This window comes from Saccoglossus kowalevskii, chromosome 1 (assembly GCF_978046115.1).
Source record: "Saccoglossus kowalevskii chromosome 1, keSacKowa6.1, whole genome shotgun sequence".
NCBI lineage: Eukaryota > Metazoa > Hemichordata > Enteropneusta > Harrimaniidae > Saccoglossus > Saccoglossus kowalevskii.
Genome location: NC_140641.1, coordinates 2,283,106 through 2,306,294, shown reverse-complemented (window position 1 = coordinate 2,306,294; position 23,189 = coordinate 2,283,106). Strand labels below are relative to the sequence as shown.

Here is a 23,189-nt window from a genome sequence, read left to right as displayed (position 1 = left end):
TAAACAAGTTTACTTCCACATAGCATTTCGCCAAACCTATATTCTAGTAACTATTGCATTTCTTACAGTAGTACATGTAAGCATAGTACCGGGTATTAATTCACGTGTCAAACAAATTGTTGCTGTTGCCAACAATACAGTTTGTACCTAATTTGTCTTCATTTCATAGTCTCAAAATGACATTGACAAGGAGTTTAATAATTTTCTATTCATATTTTTTTTAGAACTCAACTGTGTCCATGAGTTACCTTAAAATTACAACTCAGAAGATTTCAAGAAGACTTGTCATTTTAGGAGTCCACAAAAGAAATCAAAATTTGCCCCACTATTATGACCATATCAATGAGGGGGAGTCCCCAAGGACAGGGTAGTGGAGATGGCTCACCTGACCAAACCCAGGCCACTGGTCAGCCTCCTGTTCAGAATCCTCTACAGCAAACAGCTCAGCCTCAGCAGCCTCCAGTATCACAATCGCCAACAACTACCCAACAACCATCCACATCACAAGATCAGCAAACTCCTCAGGAACAACCACAATCTAAACATGTGAGTCCTAACAGTATTATACCTTTTCATCTCAATTGTGCTGTGACTGTGTGTATTACACACTAAAAATATAAATGTATCTTTTTCAGGATGATGCTGGGGATGTAGATGAAATTACTACTGAATTAACAGATGACCAAGAGCCTGATTTTCCTCATAATGAGTTAGCCAAGCTTGAAGATATGATAAATCGCCCAAGATGGGTTGTACCTGTTTTACCAAAAGGAGAACTGGAAATGCTGCTTGATGCATCAATTGATCTATGTAAAAAAGGTATTGATTTCAAAAAGATTAAATTTAAAGATGCATATGAAAGTTATTCACGGTCTGAACTCACCATGCCAGTCATTCCTTTCTGACTGGTTCAGGTTTTGTTTACTATTGCATGATGAGGACTTTCTCTTATCTGTGATTGGGACAGTAACTGGAAATAATTTCTCTACAGGGCTTGATGTTCGAAGTGAAGCATGTCAGAGATTTTTTCGAGATGGTCTCACCACTTCATTTACAAAAATTCTTACTGATGAAGCTGTTAGTGGATGGAAGTTTGAAATTCATGTAAGTATTGCCAAATTCAGGTTTGATATAAGATAAGGTAATTCTTTATTACAACCTTATAGAATGAATTACATATCTGTTTTGGTTTATAAAATGTAATATAGTTTTAAATATGTTGTGATAGAATGTCTGATATGGTGTATTGCTTGTATGGTGGAGGGAGATGACATTTACTATGTGGAGCATTTATAATTTTATTTTATGAACAGTTTAAAACATTGAGTTACCATACTGAGTAGCAACCAAACTCCACTTCCACTGCTGTTTTTTCACCCTATTGATTATGATTACATGAATCTACACTACCTAAATGATAAACTGCGACCATTGTTTGCCTAAATACACAAATAATCATTTAAGGTAGCAATTCACGTTCGTGGCTAAGGTTTGTTTGTTTTTCTTGCATTTTCTTATTAATGTGTATCGAACTATCAAAATAATAGTTTAAATTACAGAAAGAAATTGCGTTTAAAAAATTTGAGAAAAATATGAAAAAGAATTACATGATATGTCTCAGGATCTATCGACTTTGTTGTACTGTTTGCGCATGCGCAAACCAATATATATGAACAGGATCACAGGATTTTGAGTATGACATTCAGTTGCACTCCAGTATTTGAAGTGAAGCATTGCTGTTTACAATGCCTGGCAAATTCCGAAAGCGAAAACATGGTAGATCAAAGAAGAAGATACCAATGTCAAAAGAGGCAGCCCTAAAACCTAAAACTCTATGTTTTGATTATTGGTTGCATCATTGCAGTCTCTTTGGAGAGAAAAAAAAGGCCAATCGAAAACTAAGGTGTCTGTCTCTGAATGACTAAAACTTTAACAACTGTATAATTGATTCTTTTATTTTGCCATATGACCAGGTTCAAGTTGGCCTAGGTCACATTGTACGAACACGCAAGTAGCAAATAGCAAATTCCCTCGATTTGAGCATTTTAAAACTAAATATCCTTACAAAAAGAACTGTAAAGGTAATAGGGAATAATATCAATGACCTTTGCAAAAATCAATATTCTCAGTGAAATTGTTTTCTCAAATTTTATTTTCAACCACTTTGACTAACTTTGAACCACTGTAAATAAAGAGTGGGTCAGTTGATTCGTTTGAAATTTTAACATTTTGTTCAAATGAGCCTCGCGCAAAGGAATGTGTCTGCGCTTTTTAAAAAAATTATTTTGTCACTAGTTATTCACGTTAGAGTATCGAAAATGCGCGTTTTAAAAAAAAATAAAAGAATAACCTAAAAATAAATTGTGAAATAAACAGTCAGCTGCTCATACACCGTCAAACACATTCACATGCACAAAGTAAAGCCCCATTGTTTAAATCCCTAGTTATTCACTACACTGGGGGAGGTGTTTGGGGGAAAATACTTTTGAATATGAAATAGCAGAAAATTCACTACAGAAATTTGTGCAGTCTGTATTTCTTTTTCTTTGTTACATGGTTTTATAAGTCTTGAATAATTAGTTTTGAAGCAAGCAAATAACACCGAATAAAGGGCAAGGTAAAGACTATGTCTAATTATTATATAGTAAATACGTACTGCGTGCGTGACTCGAACCGGCGCTCGCGTACGGCACCTAATCGCCTAGCTTCACGCCACTACACGTCTTCCCCTCGGCCACCGGGCATCCCCAAAAAAGGATGCTTAATAACCGAGCTTATTACGTGCAGAGAACGTGAAACCCGTCCACGCCGAGGGGAAGACGTGTAGTGGCGTGAAGCTAGGCGATTAGGTGCCGTACGCGAGCGCCGGTTCGAGTCACGCATGCAGTACGTATTTACTATAATTAGACATAGTCTTTACCTTGCCGTTTATTTGGTGTTATTTGCTTACTTTACTTCCTATGTCGACAGCAACTATTAGTTTAGTTTTGAAGCAAGCCAGTTATGGTGTATAGCATTCATTGCCATCAATGACAAACGAATGCATCTACCTTGGCTCCCATATGAAATCTATGGCATGTCAATTTTATGAACAGCGTTTTGTTAATTAAAAATATCTCTGAATCACCCAGTTAGTGCATTAATATTTCATAGTGTATAAAGATATCAAAGCATTGTCTGCTATAACCTTAACGTTTTGTGTTATAACTTATCCATGTAGCGCTGTATTATGAGAAATACAGAAAGACTGGTAGAACTTTGTGTGACAAAGCTTTCACAAGATTGGATGCCGTTGTTGGATCTGTTAGCTATGGCATTGAATCCTCTTTCAAAGTAAGCTTATATTTTTTTCTATTTAATTTCTAACATTCTTGCCAACTCAACAATGATTTGACGAGTAAACTAGATGTGTACTTTATAACCTTTTTCTTATCACATCTTTCTTAGATTTCATATTTACAATGGTACCAGACCTTCTGAAAGTGTGCCTGTTGGTTCTCAGGTAAGACATTATTATTCTCTTGAACTTGTATTTGCTTTATGTACATGTACTTAAATATATGTACTTACATATATTACGGATGTGTTTCTTTGGTTGCAGTAATCACACCTAGGATAGTGATGACTGCAGTAATCGCACCTAGGATAGTGATGACTGCAGTAATCACACCTAGGATAGTGATTACTGCAGTAATCCCACCTAGGATAGTGATGACTGCAGTAATCACACCTAGGATAGTGATGACTGCAGTAATCACACCTAGGATAGTGATGACTGCAGTAATCCCACCTAGGATAGTGATGACTGCAGTAATCGCACCTAGGATAGTGATGACTGCAGTAATCACACCTAGGATAGTGATGACTGCAGTAATCGCACTTAGGATAGTGATGACGCAGTAATCACACTTAGGATGGTGATGACTGCAGTAATCGCACCTAGGATAGTGATGACTGCAGTAATCACACTTAGGATAGTGATGACTGCAGTAATCACACTTAGGATAGTGATGACTGCAGTAATCACACTTAGGATAGTGATGACTGCAGTAATCACACCTAGGATAGTGATGACTGCAGTAATCGCACCTAGGATAGTGATGACTGCAGTAATCACACCTAGGATAGCGATGACTGCAGTAATCACACTTAGGATAGTGATGACTGCAGTAATCACACTTAGGATAGTGATGACTGCAGTAATCACACTTAGGATAGTGATGACTGCAGTAATCGCACCTAGGATAGTGATGACTGCAGTAATCACACCTAGGATAGCGATGACTGCAGTAATCACACTTAGGATAGTGATGACTGCAGTAATCGCACCTAGGATAGTGATGACTGCAGTAATCACACCTAGGATAGCGATGACTGCAGTAATCACACTTAGGATAGTGATGACTGCAGTAATTGCATCTAGGATAGTGATAACTGCAGTAATCACTTCTAGGATAGTGATAACTGCAGTAATCGCATCTAGGATAGTGATAACTGCAGTAATCGCATCTAGGATAGTGATAACTGCAGTAATCGCATCTAGGATAGTGATAACTGCAGTAATCGCATCTAGGATAGTGATAACTGCAGTAATCGCATCTAGGATAGTGATAACTGCAGTAATCGCATCTAGGATAGTGATAACTGCAGTAATTGCACCTAGGATAGTGATAACTGCAGTAATCACACCTAGGATAGTGATAACTGCAGTAATCACACCTAGGATAGTGATAATTGCAGTAATCGCACCTAGGATAGTGATGACTGCAGTAATCGCACCTAGGATAGTGATGACTGCAGTAATCACACCTAGGATAGTGATAACTGCAGTAATCACACCTAGGATAGTGATAACTGCAGTAATCCATCTAGGATAGGGATGACTGCAGTAATTGCATCTAGGATAGTGATAACTGCAGTAATCACACCTAGGATAGTGATAACTGCAGTAATCCATCTAGGATAGTGATGACTGCAGTAATCACACCTAGGATAGTGATGACTGCAGTAATCACACCTCGGATAGTGATAACTGCAGTAATCGCATCTCGGATAGTGATAACTGCAGTAATCGCATCTAGGATAGTGATAACTGCAGTAATCGCACCTAGGATAGTGATAACTGCAGTAATCACACCTAGGATAGTGATGACTGCAGTAATCGCACCTAGGATAGTGTGATCTGAAAATTGGAAACTACTTTACTGTATGTTTATTAGAAAGTATCATGTATTCATATAACCCTTCCTAATTAATACTTTTACTAAATCAGATATCTGACGATGAGCTATTTGCAAGACCACCTGATGCAAGAACACCAAAGGTAAGCAGTTTATTTTTAATAGATGAATAATTCAATGAAATCACATTCAACAAACTGTTGAATAGTATTTCTAACATTGAAACTGTTACATAAGGGACGGCGTCAAAACATCGATGTCGGATAAAAAACTTAATTCCTTTAGTTTTTTTCAAAAACCCCCCACCCCCCACTGAAACTTAATTGATAAATATTGGTCATGGCGTCAGACTATATTCACCATTAAATACAAGTGGATAATCGGACAGGAGTATGGCATACATTGTAGCAGTTGGTTGTCGGGTGGGTGTAAAACGACTTTACAAATGCACCTCATTTGTCACACATATTTACACTCGGACCAAACCATTTCCTCGCCTTGGATGTTGTTTTTTTTCATTTTCTGTTATTTCTGTCCATGATTGGATAGAAAAAAAAAACGAACTACAAATACTCCAAGATTTTTAGCTCCGCTGTCGACTTTGTCGAGCGGAGCTTATCATATGAGTGATCGTTCGTCGTCTGTGTCAATGTTTTACTTTTTCAACTTCTTCTTGAAAACTACAAGCCTGAATGCTTTGATACTTCGTGTATATGTACCTTGGGTGGACCTCTCTTAGGTTTGTTCATTTCATGATGATATCTTCAATTCTCTAAATTTGGTGATTATTTTTGTCATTTTTGGTAAATAGGGATATTTTCGACTTCTTGTTAAAAACCGCAAGTTCAATTGCTTTGATATTACTTATATATGTACTACATGTGGACTGCTCTCAGATTTGTTCATTTTGTAATGATATCTTTAATTCTCTAATTTTGATGAATATTTTTGTCATTTTTGGTAAAAAGTGATATTTTTGACTTCTTGTTAAAAATCGCCAACAATGCTTTGATACTATACATATTGTTCATTTTCTAATGATATCTTCTGTTCTTTAATTGAGATGTGCATTGCTAACAGCGGGGCTATCTCAGCCAACTGGCTACTTGTTTTTTATTAGCTCCGCTGTCGACTTTGTCGAGCGGAGCTTATCATATGAGTGATTGTCCGTCTCCGTCGTCGTCCGTGTCAATGTTTTACTTTTTCGACTTCTTCTTGAAAACTACAAGCCTAAATGCTTTGATACTTGGTGTATATGTACCTTGGGTAGACCTCTCTTAGGTTTGTTCATTTCATGTTGATATCTTTAATTCTCTAATTTTGGTGAATATTTTTGTCATTTTTGGTAAAAACTGATATTTTCGACTACTTGTTAAAAACCGCAAGTGCAATTGCTTTGATATTACATCTATAGGTACTACATGTGGACCTCTCTCAGATTTGTTAATTTTGTAATGATATCTTTAATTCTTTAATTTTGGTGAATATTTTTGTCATTTTTGGTAAAAAGTGATATTTTCGACTTCTTGTTAAAAACCGCAAGTCCAATTGCTTTGATACTACATATATAGGTACTACATGTGGACCTCTCTCAGATTTGTTCATTTCGTGATGATATCTTCAATTCTCTAATTTTGGTGAATATTTTTAGCTCCGCTGTCGACTTTGTCGAGCGGAGCTTATCATATGAGTGATTGTCCGTCGTCGTCCGTGTCAATGTTTTACTTTTTCGACTTCTTCTTGAAAACTACAAGCCTAAATGCTTTGATACTTGGTGTATATGTACCTTGGGTAGACCTCTCTTAGGTTTGTTCATTTCATGTTGATATCTTTAATTCTCTAATTTTGGTGAATATTTTTGTCATTTTTGGTAAAAACTGATATTTTCGACTTCTTGTTAAAAACCGCAAGTGCAATTGCTTTGATACTACATATATAGGTACTACATGTGGATCTCTCTCAGATTTGTTCATTTCGTGTTATCTTTAATTCTCTAATTTTGGTGAATATTTTTGTAATTTTTGGTAAAAACTGATATTTTCGACTTCTTGTTAAAAACCGCAAGTGCAAATGCTTTGATATTACATATATAGGTACTACATGTGGACCTCTCTCAGATTTGTTCATTTTGTAATGATATCTTTAATTCTCTAATTTTGGTGAATATTTTTGTCATTTTTGGTAAAAACTGATATTTTCGACTTCTTGTTAAAAATCGCAAGTCCGATTGCTTTGATACTACATATATATGTACTACATGTGGACCTCTCTCAGATTTGTTTATTTCGTGATGATATCTTCAATTCTCTAATTTTGGTGAATATTTTTGTCATTTTTGGTAAAAAGTGATATTTTTGACTTCTTGTTAAAAACTGCAAGTCCGATTGCTTTGATATTACATATATAGGTACTACATGTGGACCTCTCTCAGATTTGTTCATTTTGTGATGATATCTTCAATTCTCTAATTTTGGTGAATATTTTTGTCATTTTTGGTAAAAAGTGATATTTTCGACTTCTTGTTGAAAACTGTAAGTCCGATTGCTTTGATATTACATATATAGGTACTACATGTGGACCTCTCTCAAATTTGTTCGTTTTGTGATGATATCTTCAATTCTCTAATTTTGGTGAATATTTTTGTAATTTTTGGTAAAAACTGATATTTTCGACTTTTTGTTAAAAACCGCAAGTGCAAATGCTTTGATATTACATATATAGGTACTACATGTGGACCTCTCTCAGAATTGTTCATTTTGTAATAATATCTTTAATTCTCTAATTTTGGTGAATATTTTTATCATTTTTGGTAAAAAGTGATATTTTCGACTTCTTGTTAAAAACCGCAAGTCCAATTGCTTTGATACTACATATATAGGTACTACATGTGGACCTCTCTCAGATTTGTTCATTTCGTGTTATCTTTAATTCTCTAATTTTGGTGAATATTTTTGTCATTTTTGGTAAAAAGTGATATTTTCGACTTCTTGTTGAAAACTGTAAGTCCGATTGCTTTGATATTACATATATAGGTACTACATGTGGACCTCTCTCAGATTTGTTCGTTTTGTGATGATATCTTCAATTCTCTAATTAATTTATTTTGGTGAATGTTTTTGTAATTTTTGGTAAAAAGTGATATTTTCGACTTCTTGTTAAAAACTGTAAGTCAGATTGCTTTGATACTATTCATTTTGTTCATTTTCTAATGATGTCTTCAGTTCTTTAATTGAAATGTGCATTGCTAACAGCGGAGCTATCTCAGCCGATAGGCTGCTTGTTTCATTAAAAAATAAAATCGTTTTTGTAGGATGGAAAATTTTGAGGTCAAAATCCCCCACCCCCAAACTAAAGCAACTAAGTTTTTTATCCGACATCGATCTTTTGATGTCGTCCCTAACACATGACTTTTTATCAACAGTAAAAATAGGCTTTCGGGTATTCTTTAAAGCCATTATTTATTCACTAGGTTTAAACTTTGCTGTTTTTGCTAAATTAAATACATGTGAACATGCATACATTTACTGTAGTACTAACCTGGCAAGTGCACATATTTTAAAACCCAGTGAATATGATAAAAAAACAATGACAAATTAATACTTTTCAGTGTAGGAAATTCCTGCCCGCCCGCACGCCCGCCCGAGACGGGTAACTTTCGTATCGGACTGGTTGAATTTCAAACTTCCCTGTCCGATGGTCGGGTAACATGTTACCACATTCTTCCGCCGAAATTAAAATAAAAACAAGCTACCATTCTTTATATGTGCTCTAAACATTTTAAACAGAAACGTGATCAGCCAAAACTATGAAAATATTGCATTGCCGTCTCACATCGCGACTTGCCGACACGCATTCTCAACCCACAACACGGAATCCATTGACTTATTAACATAATAATAGGTACGTGACCTTGGGTCAGGTCCTATCTCCCATGGTGCAGTGAGACTTCCGGTGACCCCTGACCAGTTCTATCGTTGCGTAGTTTGTTGGTCCCTGTTCGGACGCAGTCCGAAAACGGGGACTTATGTTTTGCCCTGTGTGTGTGCGTCCGTCCGTGCGTCCGTTCGTCCGTCCGTCCGTCCGTGATCACCTGTATCTCGAACATGCATGGACCGATTAAGTTCAAACTTCACTCATACATCACACATTATATGGGACATATGCACATGCATTTTTTTCATGATCTGATTAACGATAGCCGAATAGCGGTCATTTTAAGGCCGAAAATGCATCAAAATCGCACATTTTCATCATTCCGGACCCGGATCTCAGTTATGCATGGACGGATTTTGTTCAAATTTGGTACATACATTAAACATAATAGGACCTTGATGCACGTCATTTTTTGGGGGGGATCGGGTTCGAAATGGCCGACTGGCGGCCATTTTGTTTTAAAGAATTCAGTTCTGGATCCGTATCTGAGACATGCTTGGATTGATCGAGTTCAAACTTCACACACACAAGGTACATCATGTCACAAATATGTATGTGCATTTGTTTCATGATCTCATTAACGATAGCCAAATGGCGGCCGCTTTAAGGCCGAAAATGCATTGAAATCGCACATTTTCACCATTCCGGACCCGGATCTCAGTTATGCATGGACGGATTTCATTCAAATTTGGTACATACATTAAACATAATAGGACCTTGATGCACGTCATTTTTTTTTTTCGGATCAAGTTCGAAATGGCCGACTGGCGGCCATTTTGTTTTAAAGAATTCAGTTCTGGATCCGTATCCGAGATATGTCTGGATAGATCAAGTTCAAACTTCGCACACACAAGGTACATCATGTCACAAATATGTATGTGCATTTGTTTCATGATCTCATTAACGATAGCCAAATGGGGGCCGCTTTAAGGCCGAAAATGCATTGAAATCGCACATTTTCACCATTCCGGACCCGTATCTCAGTTATGCATGGATGGATTTTGTTCAAATTTGGTACATACATTAAACATAATAGGACCTTGATGCACGTCTTTCTTTTTTTTCGGATCAAGTTCGAAATGGCCGACTGGCGGCCATTTTGTTAAAGAATTCAGTTCTGGATCCGTATCCAAGACATGTCTGGATTGATCAAGTTCAAACTTCACACACACATGGTACATCATGTCACAAATAGATATGTGCATTTGTTTCATGATCTGCTTAACAATAGCGGAATGATGGCCATTTTAAGGCCGAAAATGCATCAAAATCACGTATTTTCACAATTCCAGAACCGGATCTCAGTCATGCATGGATGGGTTTTGTTCAGATTTAGCACAATGTGTTGTACATATGCAGGTGCATTTCGGTCATGATCTGCTTTGAATGTATATGTCACTCAAATATGAACGGAACGGGGACGTGTCATTGACAATGACTTGTTTACAAAGTTTTCATTTCGCGTACAACATGTATCGTTTTTTGAGGATAGACCCTCCAACAAAGAAACAGAAGTCGAGCATCGATAGAATTGCGGCAAATAAGGAGTTTGACCAGTCGAAACGTACTCGCAAAATAGTTCCAAGCTGGAAGACGATGTTCAAAGAATGGCTGGTCACCGATGACACCGGCAATCATACGGTGTATTGCCGTATCTGCCGGGCTATTTACGGGCCGTTATCAAACCGCAAAATACCAGACAAAGTCCGTAAGTACGGAAAGGGATGTACCAACTTAAAACATGATGCCCTTACATGCCATGAAATGTCAATTGGTCATAAACAAGCCAAATCGATATTCGAAGCAAAGAATGCCCCACCACCAAAGCAACTTCCTGCTGATAGAATCATCAAAATGTTGAATGGTAAAAGTGTTGACAGGTTAGACAAGCTATTCCGAGGCTGTAATAGATGGTAATGCTCATTTGGTAGCTGGATTAAATTCTGACTATGGTTCAGATTTTTCTGATCTAGCCGAGAGCAACAGTGACACAGACATCTGATATATCATGTTCTGAATATGCATGTTCTCTACAGCTACTTTGTTGTTAAAATAAACCGTGCATAGTATATTGTATTTATGTTGTAGATGTAGTTGATGAGCAAATATGGTAAAAATGCTTGTTTTGACTTTATTGTAGGGTTGGTTAGTAGACTTGATCAATAGATTTGGTGCATTGGGTGGTTTTCAAATTCTTCAAGATAGATTCTTAACTGGACCTGCTTTAAATGTTTCAATTATTGCTGCACTTATCAGGTAAGATAATAAGTTTTAATAATAATAACTTAAATCAGGGTTCTCCCCAGAAAAAATGCATAGCGCCGGGGCTAATTTGCATAATAATTTGCATATCATTTACATATATTTCCTTCATTGATTAACAGAACTTATTTACAATTATGAATATTAGTGAGCTCAGTCACAAGGCAAATATTTTTTTTAATGGAATCAACACATTATGTTTCACAATTTAGAAGAGTTTGAAACATTCTCGAAATACAAATGCTGCAGACTAAAAACAAACGCAAATACATTATTGTTGCAATTTAATTGTTTTGTAAAACGTTGAAGGAAACGCATTCAAAACGTTAAGCCAGATTTATGTTCACGAATCTCATAATTTTATTCACTCCAAAAACATTCTCCTTCAAAAAATCGATCACGTAATTAATTGACGTATTGTTGTAATTTATTATTCGTACCATCAACTTCTAAAACGTTTACAATTACAGTAATGAGCGAACAAATAAAGCTTCAAAACGATCATCAAAGTTACGACGTGACATAACTTACTTGGCCATGTTATACACCAGTTATAGCAATAATTCCTCAACAAATTTTACTTCTTTTTTTTTTGATATGAAATGTAAGTAAAATCAGACTTATTTTTATCGGGAGCGATTATTTTTGATCACTTGATCGCTTCGGTAAAAAAAAAACAGACCCGCCATGATGTTTGTGAAACATTAGCATGTGTCCTTTGACCCGATGGGTCAAGAATTCCATTAACCAATCAAAATGCCGCATGGTAATGCCGGTAGAACCCGAAGTTTTCCGAATGGTAGTGAGCATAAAAATTACATTGCGGAAGTAAAGCGATGTCGTAGCACGATGTGTTGGCATCGATTTCAATTGAAAACTGCATGACGGCTTTCGAAAGAGGTGATTTGCAATTTTTAAAAGGTAAATTAGGTCTTGAAAGAATAGTTTTTACATGATTCGCAATGATAACAGTTCAAATGTATTTTACCAAATCACGCAATAAACACGTTGTTTTTTTCTTGAGTAGCGTGAACTGATCGTGAACTCCGATTTGACCATCTTATATCGAGGTGGAATTGATTTTGAAATAAGTTTAGCTTTAAATCTAAAGACTGTGTCTATCGCAGAAAGTATTTACTTACAAACAAAGAGGTGCTAATTCCACAAATTTGACTAGCCGCTACGTATCGTGCGACTAGGTCTATTGTTTATAAATTATAATCCACGACTGGCAGGATGCGTGTCGGTCGGTACTTAATTATACCAACAATCAGACAATAGTCCTCGTCGGAAGCATTTCCGTGGTGGTCACTAATTTTGAGTGACGGTCGGGGCCGACCGGCGTGGCGAACAAAGCTTTTTCACATCTGATATTGGCATGTCAAATATGAAATCAAGCGCCGAGGTGGGAACACATAGCGCCGAGGTCCCAAGTGAAGCGCCGAGATTCACAGGTATAGCGCCGCGGACCTCGGCGCTAAAAAGCCCTGGGGAGAACCCTGCTTAAATGTCAACATAGTCTGTCATCCCTTATCCATTGGCAGTGTTCTCCTCAGGCCTTTCAGGCACCGCGTGCCTGCGTCGCTTAGACAAGTAGCCGCGTCGCTTTCGTTTCGCCAGCGATTCTTGAAATCCTGTCCGCGATGCTTGAGGTTGTTGTATTGTTTACAAGTGTCAACCTCATCTTGCACATCTTTAAAACAATAACATGTATTGATCGAAAGGTAATCCTGCCTTTGTTAGCCTTACAAAAACACTGATAAAACGGAAGTCTACAAGAAGTCTTTCAAGGGGATCAGGGCCTGCAAAGTAATAATTAACCCATTGCATCGGGAAGATCTATCCCGTTTTGCTGCACTGCGGTTAATTGTGATTTTTACTACTCCATAGCCGCTGACACTAATTACCAAGAATTAAAAAACAAAAGTGAAATTAAGTCGCATTGGGAAAAAAAAACATAAATAAATCGAAGCAAAAATTATTCAACTGCAGACGAGAATGCCGTAGAAAAAACAAACCCTGACCTCTAGAAATACCTTATTCATAGAGTGCCTCATTACCGAGGAACGCCACTGAAGCAATGTAACGCATGGTGTGACATCACGACCAGTGCATTCTGGGTTACAAGGGGGATTCCGATCGAGGTAACAAAGATGGCGACGCAAAGTGCATCTCGTTGGCGATTTTGATGTAATTTCTAAGATAATCGCCAATGAATCGTTTTAATTAACAAAATTAAATTTGTGTATTTTTAAACCAAAAAGTCAGGGACCGATGATCGCAACAGCAGCTGACAATACCCGTGGTGATTGTAGCGTTACGCATAAGGTATAGATAGATCAATGAAAAATAGCTGGCATGAGTTTTGAAATGCCGTTTTAAAAAAAAACTTTATTATTGATTTATTAATTTCATATTTTGATAACTTGTAATCTGGCAGACTTTACAAATTTAACCAAAAAATGTTTTTCCCCACGTCATATGATCTGACAGTGACACTGACATTAAAACTGACTGTACTTGTTGTACACAAAATAATGATGAACCAGTTACCATGGATAACAATATATTCATATTTCAAACTTGATTTGACTTGATGCAAACATAAAATACAATGAAGTGATATAAAAATGATATAAAATATATGAGCTACAAAACTGTATAAAAATATCTCTTCTTTATTGTAGTTACTGTATCACAATGTTTGTTGGAGAAACTAATTATTATGCAAATAAATTATGCAAATTAGATGTGTTATTATGCAAATTAATTATGCTTGGCATGGAGTCTGGGGAGAACACTGCATTGGTGTTAATACTTTTGTATGAAGGTATTTTGGGTTTATTCTCCTATTAATTTGGACTTGTCAAAATTATTTGCAATCTAACTGCAAGCAGCTCTCATATCTCGTATAGTTCTGGTCACATCGTTTTTTTGTCAGCTTTTTGGGTAACAACAGAGTCTAAAATTCGATATGTGTGACTTAATACTACAGCAGTTATGTCACATAGACCATTTTCTGCTCATTGCAAGATCCTACCTTGTGCCTAAAAGGCAAATGTAAAATCAGGACAGATAAATGTCTTAGCATCGTAATGCTGTCAAAACACCTGTGGGATTCGACAAATGCGAAAGTATTTTGGTTGCATCTTCACACTTAATAATATGTCATACATATTTTATGATGAATTTGATTAAGTAAGGGTATCTCAACAACACATTCTCTTCTCAAAGATCAACATTAAGCTATACAAGATAAAAATCTAATTGTTTGATTTTTGTAGCATACAAAGTCTGCATTCTCACGGTCTGTAGAAATTAATAATGATAACAAATTAATTATTTGACTGCTGTAATACTGTCCTGACCCGATTTCAAGAATTGGTCAACTAGTGGTCTTTCGTTTAAAAATAAGAATTTACATTCTCAAATCATAGAATTCACACAGATGAACTTTGCATGGTTTAACTTTGATTGTCATTGTAATAATAAAGTAATAATATTGATCTTCCATACTTGAATCATGATTTCTTATCAAATGTTATTGACATTCTCTTTGTCAGGCCTTGGGGACTGTGTTATGAAATGATTACCCAACATACTGTGCAAAAGTACTTTATGCCGATAATTGTAAGTAAATATTTATTGTTGATTAGTTATGTTGTGAAACTTTCTTGCCCGTAAATGAACATAATTAGTTGTTACCTTGTTGGAAGGCTATTCATGTCTTTGCTTTTATAAGTTTATGTTAAGATACCTGAATAACATGAATATATATGTCTGTCTGTCTGTGTGTCTGTTTCTTTGATAGGAAAAAGTACCAGGATTCTTAGATAATTTGACAGATGATGAGTTGAAAAAAGAAGCCAAGAATGAAGCCAAAAATGATGCTTTATCATCTATTATCAAGGTAAGGCAGGGATCGAAATACTCTGGTGCACACTGCACTATGCACATAGATTATTAGCTAGTGCAAGTAAACTCAAAATTTAATGTGCACACTGTGCATGTAGAAATTAACACAACAATTTCTCATTATATTCACTAAGCCTAAATTAAGTTCAACCAACATTGTAAGACAACTAAAAAATAGCAAATTCTTTCGTGATCGCGTCAATCGAGAACCCGTCAATTTTATTTAAACTTTAAAAGTGGTGCATTTCACAACACGTTGGTGCAGGTAAATTTCAAATTTAACATGCACACTGTGCATGCAGGGAACAAATTCTATTTCAATCCCTGTAAGGTCAAGTAATGTTTGACAGGTTTCTTCTGAATACAATTATTTATGGGGAATTTAAGGAGTCTATATGATAATAATGAATGATAAACTTGATTGTTTAAAGAATATTTAAGCTTAAAACAATAAAGTTCTCATTGAAAAAGGGGGATCTCACTTCTGTTTTGTTTACTAACATTGCACATTGGAATGCAGTGTTTCAGTAATGGCAGCGCAAGTTATATTATGATATTTAACAATTCGGACTTGTTATTTACTCTACAGTCACTGAAATTTCTAGCAGCTAGAGTAGCAAACCAAGAAGAAACAGTGAAAAATCTAGAAATGTTTAGATTAAAAATGATTTTGAGGTGAGTAGTTTACTGTATTTATCCATTGTGAAGTTTGGATTGTAGTCTATCAAAATTATATAATGAATAGTAATTTATTTGTCTCCCTTTGACAGAGATTACCGTAAAAACTCAATTAATTCAGCCACTCGAATAATTCGGCCACCTATTTTGTGTGTCATTGTTAGTTTTAAAATGTGTTCATTTAGTTCAGCCGTCTGTCCAGTCGGTCTATTGTTTGTATCCAATTAGTTCGTCCAGTGATGACATTGCCCGATTTTTATGTCACTCTCAACAAAGGTATTGTTTCACAAATCCACGTAAATACGACATAAAGCAAACATGGTATCCACTATATGTGCAGTCATAGACTTGTGTCAACCGTGGCTGTTCAAGGGACATATAAATGACAGTCTGTGGACGTGTCGGTACACCGGTTGCAAATAATCGCCAAAAAAATCATCACGATGCACAAAATACTTTAAGTCATCGCTAATTTCCTACAAGCCGATACAAAGTCGACAATTCGTAGCGTGGAAGCGATATTTATATTGGACAGTGATGTTTACACTGTCGCGCAGTACGCCAAAATGTCTTTTTTTGGGGGGGGTGACCCAAATAAAATTATTGCTGGATTTTTCAGCAGTCATTCCAGTGATGTTCGAAACATTGTCTTGCAACGTTGTTTTTTAAAAAGTGGATTTTTAATTTAAACTGGGTAAAAAAATTGTGACCTTGAAGACTGCGCTCACATATAGAAGTTGTTTCAGTAGCGGCACATGGTACCAGCAAAGCGTCAGATGAGACGATGAGAGGTGTGAATCCCAGGCCCAATCATTTCAATATCGTACATCAGACTACATCAGACTGAGTTCTGTCTGATGTAATCTTTGGGAAAAACGCTATACTTTAGCTGTTAAAACCTTCTTCACTGCTCAGTTTATCGTTCGAAAATGTATAATTTTTTGATTTTAAAAAATATCATGCCGTTTCCCCCCCCCCAAATTGATGCCAAAAGGTAAATCAACATCGGTAAATGCTTTTAGTGTTGCGTTCGCCACAAGGTCACCGATCACATATTCAAATGAGCACTATCACACATTCTGATTGGTTAATTAGAGACTTGGGTCAAAGAACGCAGTTCAGGTCAACTCTTGGGAAAACCTGACGGCTATTGTATTGCATCAAACGTTTGCATACGACCTAAAACATTTGCTTACGATGAAACTAAGCTGAATTTTACTTGCATTTCATAGCAATCCAAAGAATTTTACGGTAATACACACATTTAAAAAACAATGAACAAATATTCAAAAAAATCAACAACTTTGGAAACATATTTTCTATATTTATTCAATCAATTCGGCCACCCCCAAAAATATTTATTTTCACATGGCCGAATTGATTGAGTTTTTACGGTATTAGGCTTTGTTTAGGTTTTCATAAATTGTATTCCAGACTCGTGTATGTATGTGTTTGGAGCTGCATCTCTAACATACCTTGACCAATTCTCTACAAACCTTACATATACATTGTCTGGTACATATGCATGAGAGATAATTTGGGGATTAGGCCAAAGATTAGGCTCGTCTGGTGATTGTGTGCCAGTTGTCCCCAATCTTCTTCATTTTCTTTTCCCATGTTCTTGGCCTTCCTCTTTTTCTCTTTTCCTGTGGATTTCATTGCAATGCCTTTTTCGTGATGGTTTCTGGCTCTTTCCTTAATTTTCTTTTTTTCACCTGATTTGTTGGTATATGGTTTGTGTTTTCCCAGAGCTTCTTGGTTACAAAAAAATTCAGTTCGGCCAGCATATTCCAGTATTTTTCTTAAGCAAGAGTTTGGAACGGCTTGAATTTTCCTGTTGCATTCTGAGGTTGTCTTCTATATAACAAAACTGATTTCACATTTGTATTGAAAATCTTAATTAATCTTTGGGCCTATTACTCTTAATCTCAAAACTCTCAAGCAAATTGACTGCTGTCCTTGCCTTCCCAATCTGGTTTCTAATTACATGTCTTGCTACCTCCCTTCAGCTGTATCAACAATGCTGACTACATATGTAATTCATTGCTTAATATAAACTATTTTATTTGTTAAGCACTCTGTCAATTGCAGGAATTATGACATTCTTGTCTTGTTCTAATAAAATCATAAGTAATGCCAAGTCATATTCTTGCAGGTTGCTTCAGATATCATCATTCAATGGTAAAATGAACGCTTTAAATGAAGTGAATAAAGTTATTGCAAGTGTCTCCTACTATACACATAGACATAGTGGAATTGAAGAAGAAGAGTGGTTAACAGCGGAACGAATGGCTGTAAGTGGGAAAATTAATAAAAGCTCTGCTGTATTGTAATAAAAGTAATTACATATATTAAATAGAAATTGATAGTGTGAAGTTTCACGTGATAAGTCTTTTTGTTCAACAGGGATGGATTCAAAAAAATAGTGTGTTATCAATAGTTCTTAGAGATAGTCTTCATCAACCTCAGGTGTGTTACATTCTGTTCTATATAAATATTGGATATTTACTACCATTAATGTTGTCATTTTAAACACACCAGTCTTTTACATGGTCCATTTTACTACTGGTAAAATATACATCAAATGTGTGTATCTATTACTTGCAGTATGTAGAAAAACTTGAGAAGATTCTTAGGTTTGTTATTAAAGAAAAGGCACTGACAATGGAAGATTTAGATAACATTTGGGCTGCACAGGTATAGTCCTTTATATAATTTTAAGCCGAAATGTAATGTGCTCAATATGATTTTTGCCATTATAAGCCATCACTCATCAAATATTCAAAATTGAGCCCTGACACATATTGAGATTTTGTAACCACCATATATGCTTTATTATTTGTATATGCACTAGCAAATTTCTAGCTGTTTCTATGGTCAAAATAAGTCATATTGTGCAATTTTTGGTTCATAGGCACTTCTATTGGAGATGGTTTTCTATAGAGCAAATACAGTATTGCTATGTGTGTGTTATATATATATTGATTGCTACTGAACTCAGATTGAGCTTTTTGAATGTGGATTTTGAGAATATAATTTGAGAAAAATTCTTTTCCTGAATTCATTATGTTATATTATGTACAATGCAGTTTATAGTTCCCATCTGGAACAAGGACTTGTGTTTTGAGTTCCAGACATCTGTCTGACATTTCTCAGACATGCCTAGACCGATTTTGTTCAAATTGTTACAAAGACAAGACACGATGGTTTGCATGTTTTCTTTTACTATTGTATATATTTATATTTTACTATATTACTTCAATATTCTGTTCTTCTATTAGGCTGGTAAACATGAAGCAATAGTGAAAAATGTTCATGATCTATTGGCTAAATTGGCCTGGGATTTTTCACCAGAACAGTTGGATCATCTTTTTGAATGTTTCCAGGTGAGTCCCAATTATGGCCATTTTCATTATTAATTTTAATAATCAGCAAACACTTGAGTAATTGAGTTTGAGTGTAATAGTGATATCCTCTGACTGAGGAAGAACTGAAATTGCCAATGACTTCTCTCAGCTCATGTTGACATTCAATGCATTCCCAGAGATGTGTCACTGTGTTTCATTACAGCATATACATATAAAGTATTTTGTAGCTGAATTTTTTCTTATTATAATTTGTTGTCGCAACATCTAAAGATAAAAATTGACCATTTTAAGTGTTTTAAAAACTGCAACTCTGTAAAAAATCATTCTGTCTCTGCAGAACTGAGGACACAGGTTTCAATGGCATCAAATGCTGAGGAATATAGAAGTAGTATTTTCTATCAACCTGGTTTGTGCATGTGTTAATTGTGGTAATACCATCTTATTAATAGGATAGTTGGCAACATGCAAGTAAAAAACAAAGAGAGAAGTTATTAGAACTGATAAGAAGATTAGCTGAAGATGATAAAGATGGTGTGATGGCACATAAAGTTTTAGGATTATTATGGAATTTAGCTCATAGTGATGATGTACCTACAGATATCATGGATCAAGCCTTGAATGCTCATATTAAAATTTTAGACTATAGCTGTTCGCAGGTGAGTGTGAGTACAGTTTTGAATACTTTTATTTTTAAATTTGTATTACGGTAGTTAACATACTATGGAATAATTTAAAGTGTGCATTTTCATCGCCTTCAGTATCTTTGTGAATTATTCATACCCATTGAATTGTACTCTTTTTTTTTTGGTTAGGATCGAGATGCACAGAAGACGCATTGGATTGACCGTTTTGTGGAAGAATTGAGAAATGATAAGTGGGTGATACCAGCATTGAAACAAATTAAAGAAATCTGTCTTCTTTTTCCAGAAGTAAGTGTTGCTTTTAAGACCTACAATACTGCATGACAACATTTATTACATCTAAAGGTAAACTCATGAGGTTGAAAAAATATAATGTATGTTGCAAATTTTACATTTGTGTCAATTGTATTGTACTTCACCAGTGATCCCAGCCCAATCAAACAATCAATCAATCCTTGAATCTTTTACTCGCAACAATAAACATAACTACTGTAAACATTCATTTGGAAAGAATAATAATGCTTTAATAGTGCATATAGGTAGTAATATTTTCTTAGTAAGTAAACACATCTTCTTCTGGAAAATGTACAGCAAGACTCTCTATTCAAACTCCTGCCTGTGTTCCACACACACAAATGATACCAGAAATGACTTGAAGTGCCAAAATAAATCCTGAATTTATTGGCATTGTATATGGATACCATGAATGACCTGATCCTTGAATTCATATCTTTGATTGGATAAAACTGCTTGACTTTATATCATAATTTCCTCTGTATAATCCAAGCTCTCCGGAAGCTATAATTGACTCCCATGTGCGAAGCACAAAATGGGAGTCTTTGCAGTTAGTGTGTCTGTGTGTGTGTGTGTGTGTATGTGTGTCCGACTGTTCCACTGCTATCTCAAGAACCATACATCGGTTTTTGATGAAACTTGGTGCATAGATGCTCTGGGCCAATGCGCAGATTTGATTAGGTTTTGGTAAAAATCTATGCTCATTAATTACCTAATTTGCATGATAATTAGCTAATTTTTAGCTGTTCTATGACTGTTCCACTGATATCTAAAGAACCACTCATTGGATTTTGATGAAACTTGGTACATAGATGCTCTGAACATATGCGCAGATTTGATTAATTTTTGGTAAAAATCCGTGCATATTAATTATCTAATTTGCATGTTAATTAGCTGATTTTTAGCTGTTCCATGATTGTTCCACTGATATCTAAACAACCACTCATTGGATTTTGATGAAACTTGGTACATAGATGCTCTGAACATATGCGCAGATTTGATTAGTTTTTGGTAAAAATCCGTGCATATTAATTACCTAATTTGCATGATAATTAGCTGATTTTTAGCTGTTCCATGATTGTTCCACTGATATCTAAACAACCACTCATTGGATTTTGATGAAACTTTGTACATACATGCTCTGAACTCCGTGGATACTAATTACCTAATTTGCATAATGATTAGTCAATTTTCGTTTTTTCCACTGATATCTCAAGTACTAATTATCACATTTCAATGAAACTTGGTACATAGATGTCATATGACACTGCACAGACCTGATAGTTTTTATGGTAATATCAGTACATATTAATTACCTAATTTGCATAATTAATTAATTTTCAGCATTTGATATAAATACTGATCATGACATTTCAATGAAACTTGGTACATAGATGTCATATGACACTGCACAGACCTGATAGTTTTTATGGTAATATCAGTACATATTAATTACCTACTTTGCATAATTAATTAATTTTCAGCATTTGATATAAGTAGTTAGCATTACATTTCAATGAAACTTGGTACTTACATACTCAAGGACTATGCAGAGATTGATTGTTTTCAATAAATATTTGTGCATATTAATCACCTAATTTGCATAATTAGTTAATTTTCAGCTTTTCCACGGGTATCTCAAGTACTAATCATCGCATTTCAATGAAACTAGGTACATAGATCCTTTAGGACTATGCAGAGACCTGATTAGTTTTAGGGTAAATAATTGTGCATATTAATTACCTAATTTGCATAATTAATTTTCAGCTTTTCTACTGATATCTAAAGTACTAATCATCACATTTCAATGAATCTAGAATTAGGCAGACCCAATTAGTTTCCGGTAAATATTTGTGCATATTAATCACCTAATTTGCATAATTAACCAACTTTCACACTGATATCTCAGGTACTATACATCACATATCAATGAATGTACATGGATGCTGTAGGACAATAGACAGACCTGAATAATTGTGGGTTAAAGTCTGTACATATTAATTACCTAATTTGCATAATTAACCAATTTTAAGCTTTCACACTGATATCTAAAGTACCGTAAAAACTTTTAGAGTCAAAATTAAGGTGCATTTTCGGATGGTCGAATTTTTCAGAATAGAAATCAGCAAATGAAAAAATGGGGATGATAGACAGTGTGCTTCATTAGTTTTTAAAAAATGCAATGTCTGTCAATTGACGTAAACTTCCCCATGTTTCACGGTAAAAGCAAAGGTCATGGCCGAGTTGTAACTCAAAATCTAAACAAAGTCATCAATCAGTGAGTATTATGACAAGCAAAACAAAACATCAAGACGCGGAGAAGAGGTCAGCACAAAACTAATAGGTCAAAAGACAAAGCTGTCTCGCACTACCTAGGAAAACTTGCGAATGTTCGAAGTACAGGTACCCATTGGACAAAAGATACATGGAAGTTTAGCAAACGATCTCCCCGACCCAGTGCAATGTATCCGGTTAGAATCAAAGCTCACGTGTCCCTTATTTGAGGGACCAGATTCTGCCGTAAATTCGCCTTTGGATTAAAAAATAAAATGGGATTTAAGAAAATAAAATGGGACTTTTAAGGTGTATTTTGGCGTCATTTTTCGGACATTTCAATCAATCCTGCCGGCTAAAATAGAGTCTAAGTTTTACCGTAGTCATTGACGTCTGTCTATTCAAGAGTACACGTGTATGATTTTTATCGTGACTAGCGTGAGCGGGTAAGCTTCCTTTCGAGAATGAGCTGTTATCACTGTGAACAATGTTAAATTATTCTTCAGATGACCAGTTTATTTTTTAAAAACAACTAATTTTTTTATTTAAAAAAAATCATGCCGTTTTCGCATCAAAATCCAAGCCAAAATATCGTACTACAACATCTCTTCCGCATTGCGTTCAATAACATTAACATATTTAAA

At 35.5% G+C, this 23,189-nt stretch overlaps 1 protein-coding gene across 5 annotated transcripts in view; it reads left to right on the top strand.

Moving 5' to 3' along the window:
- The window catches only part of LOC100379061 (ubiquitin carboxyl-terminal hydrolase 9X-like), a 213,458-nt gene that overhangs the window by 20,183 nt on the left and 170,086 nt on the right, over positions 1-23,189 (top strand). For 3 of the 5 annotated variants that reach the window (XM_085498319.1, XM_085498327.1, XM_085498310.1), the window contains exons 2-17: positions 225-546; positions 636-819; positions 992-1,104; positions 3,221-3,333; positions 3,448-3,502; positions 5,273-5,323; positions 11,254-11,369; positions 14,939-15,005; positions 15,187-15,285; positions 15,880-15,965; positions 18,124-18,262; positions 18,375-18,437; positions 18,576-18,665; positions 19,250-19,354; positions 19,786-19,998; positions 20,149-20,265. In XM_085498319.1, the coding sequence (XP_085354445.1) occupies positions 331-546; positions 636-819; positions 992-1,104; positions 3,221-3,333; positions 3,448-3,502; positions 5,273-5,323; positions 11,254-11,369; positions 14,939-15,005; positions 15,187-15,285; positions 15,880-15,965; positions 18,124-18,262; positions 18,375-18,437; positions 18,576-18,665; positions 19,250-19,354; positions 19,786-19,998; positions 20,149-20,265 (1,827 nt within the window). In that variant the 5' untranslated portion in view covers positions 225-330. The remainder of the gene's footprint in view (positions 1-224; positions 547-635; positions 820-991; positions 1,105-3,220; positions 3,334-3,447; positions 3,503-5,272; positions 5,324-11,253; positions 11,370-14,938; positions 15,006-15,186; positions 15,286-15,879; positions 15,966-18,123; positions 18,263-18,374; positions 18,438-18,575; positions 18,666-19,249; positions 19,355-19,785; positions 19,999-20,148; positions 20,266-23,189) is intronic. The other 2 variants (XM_085498322.1, XM_085498316.1) reach the window with 1 other exon arrangement.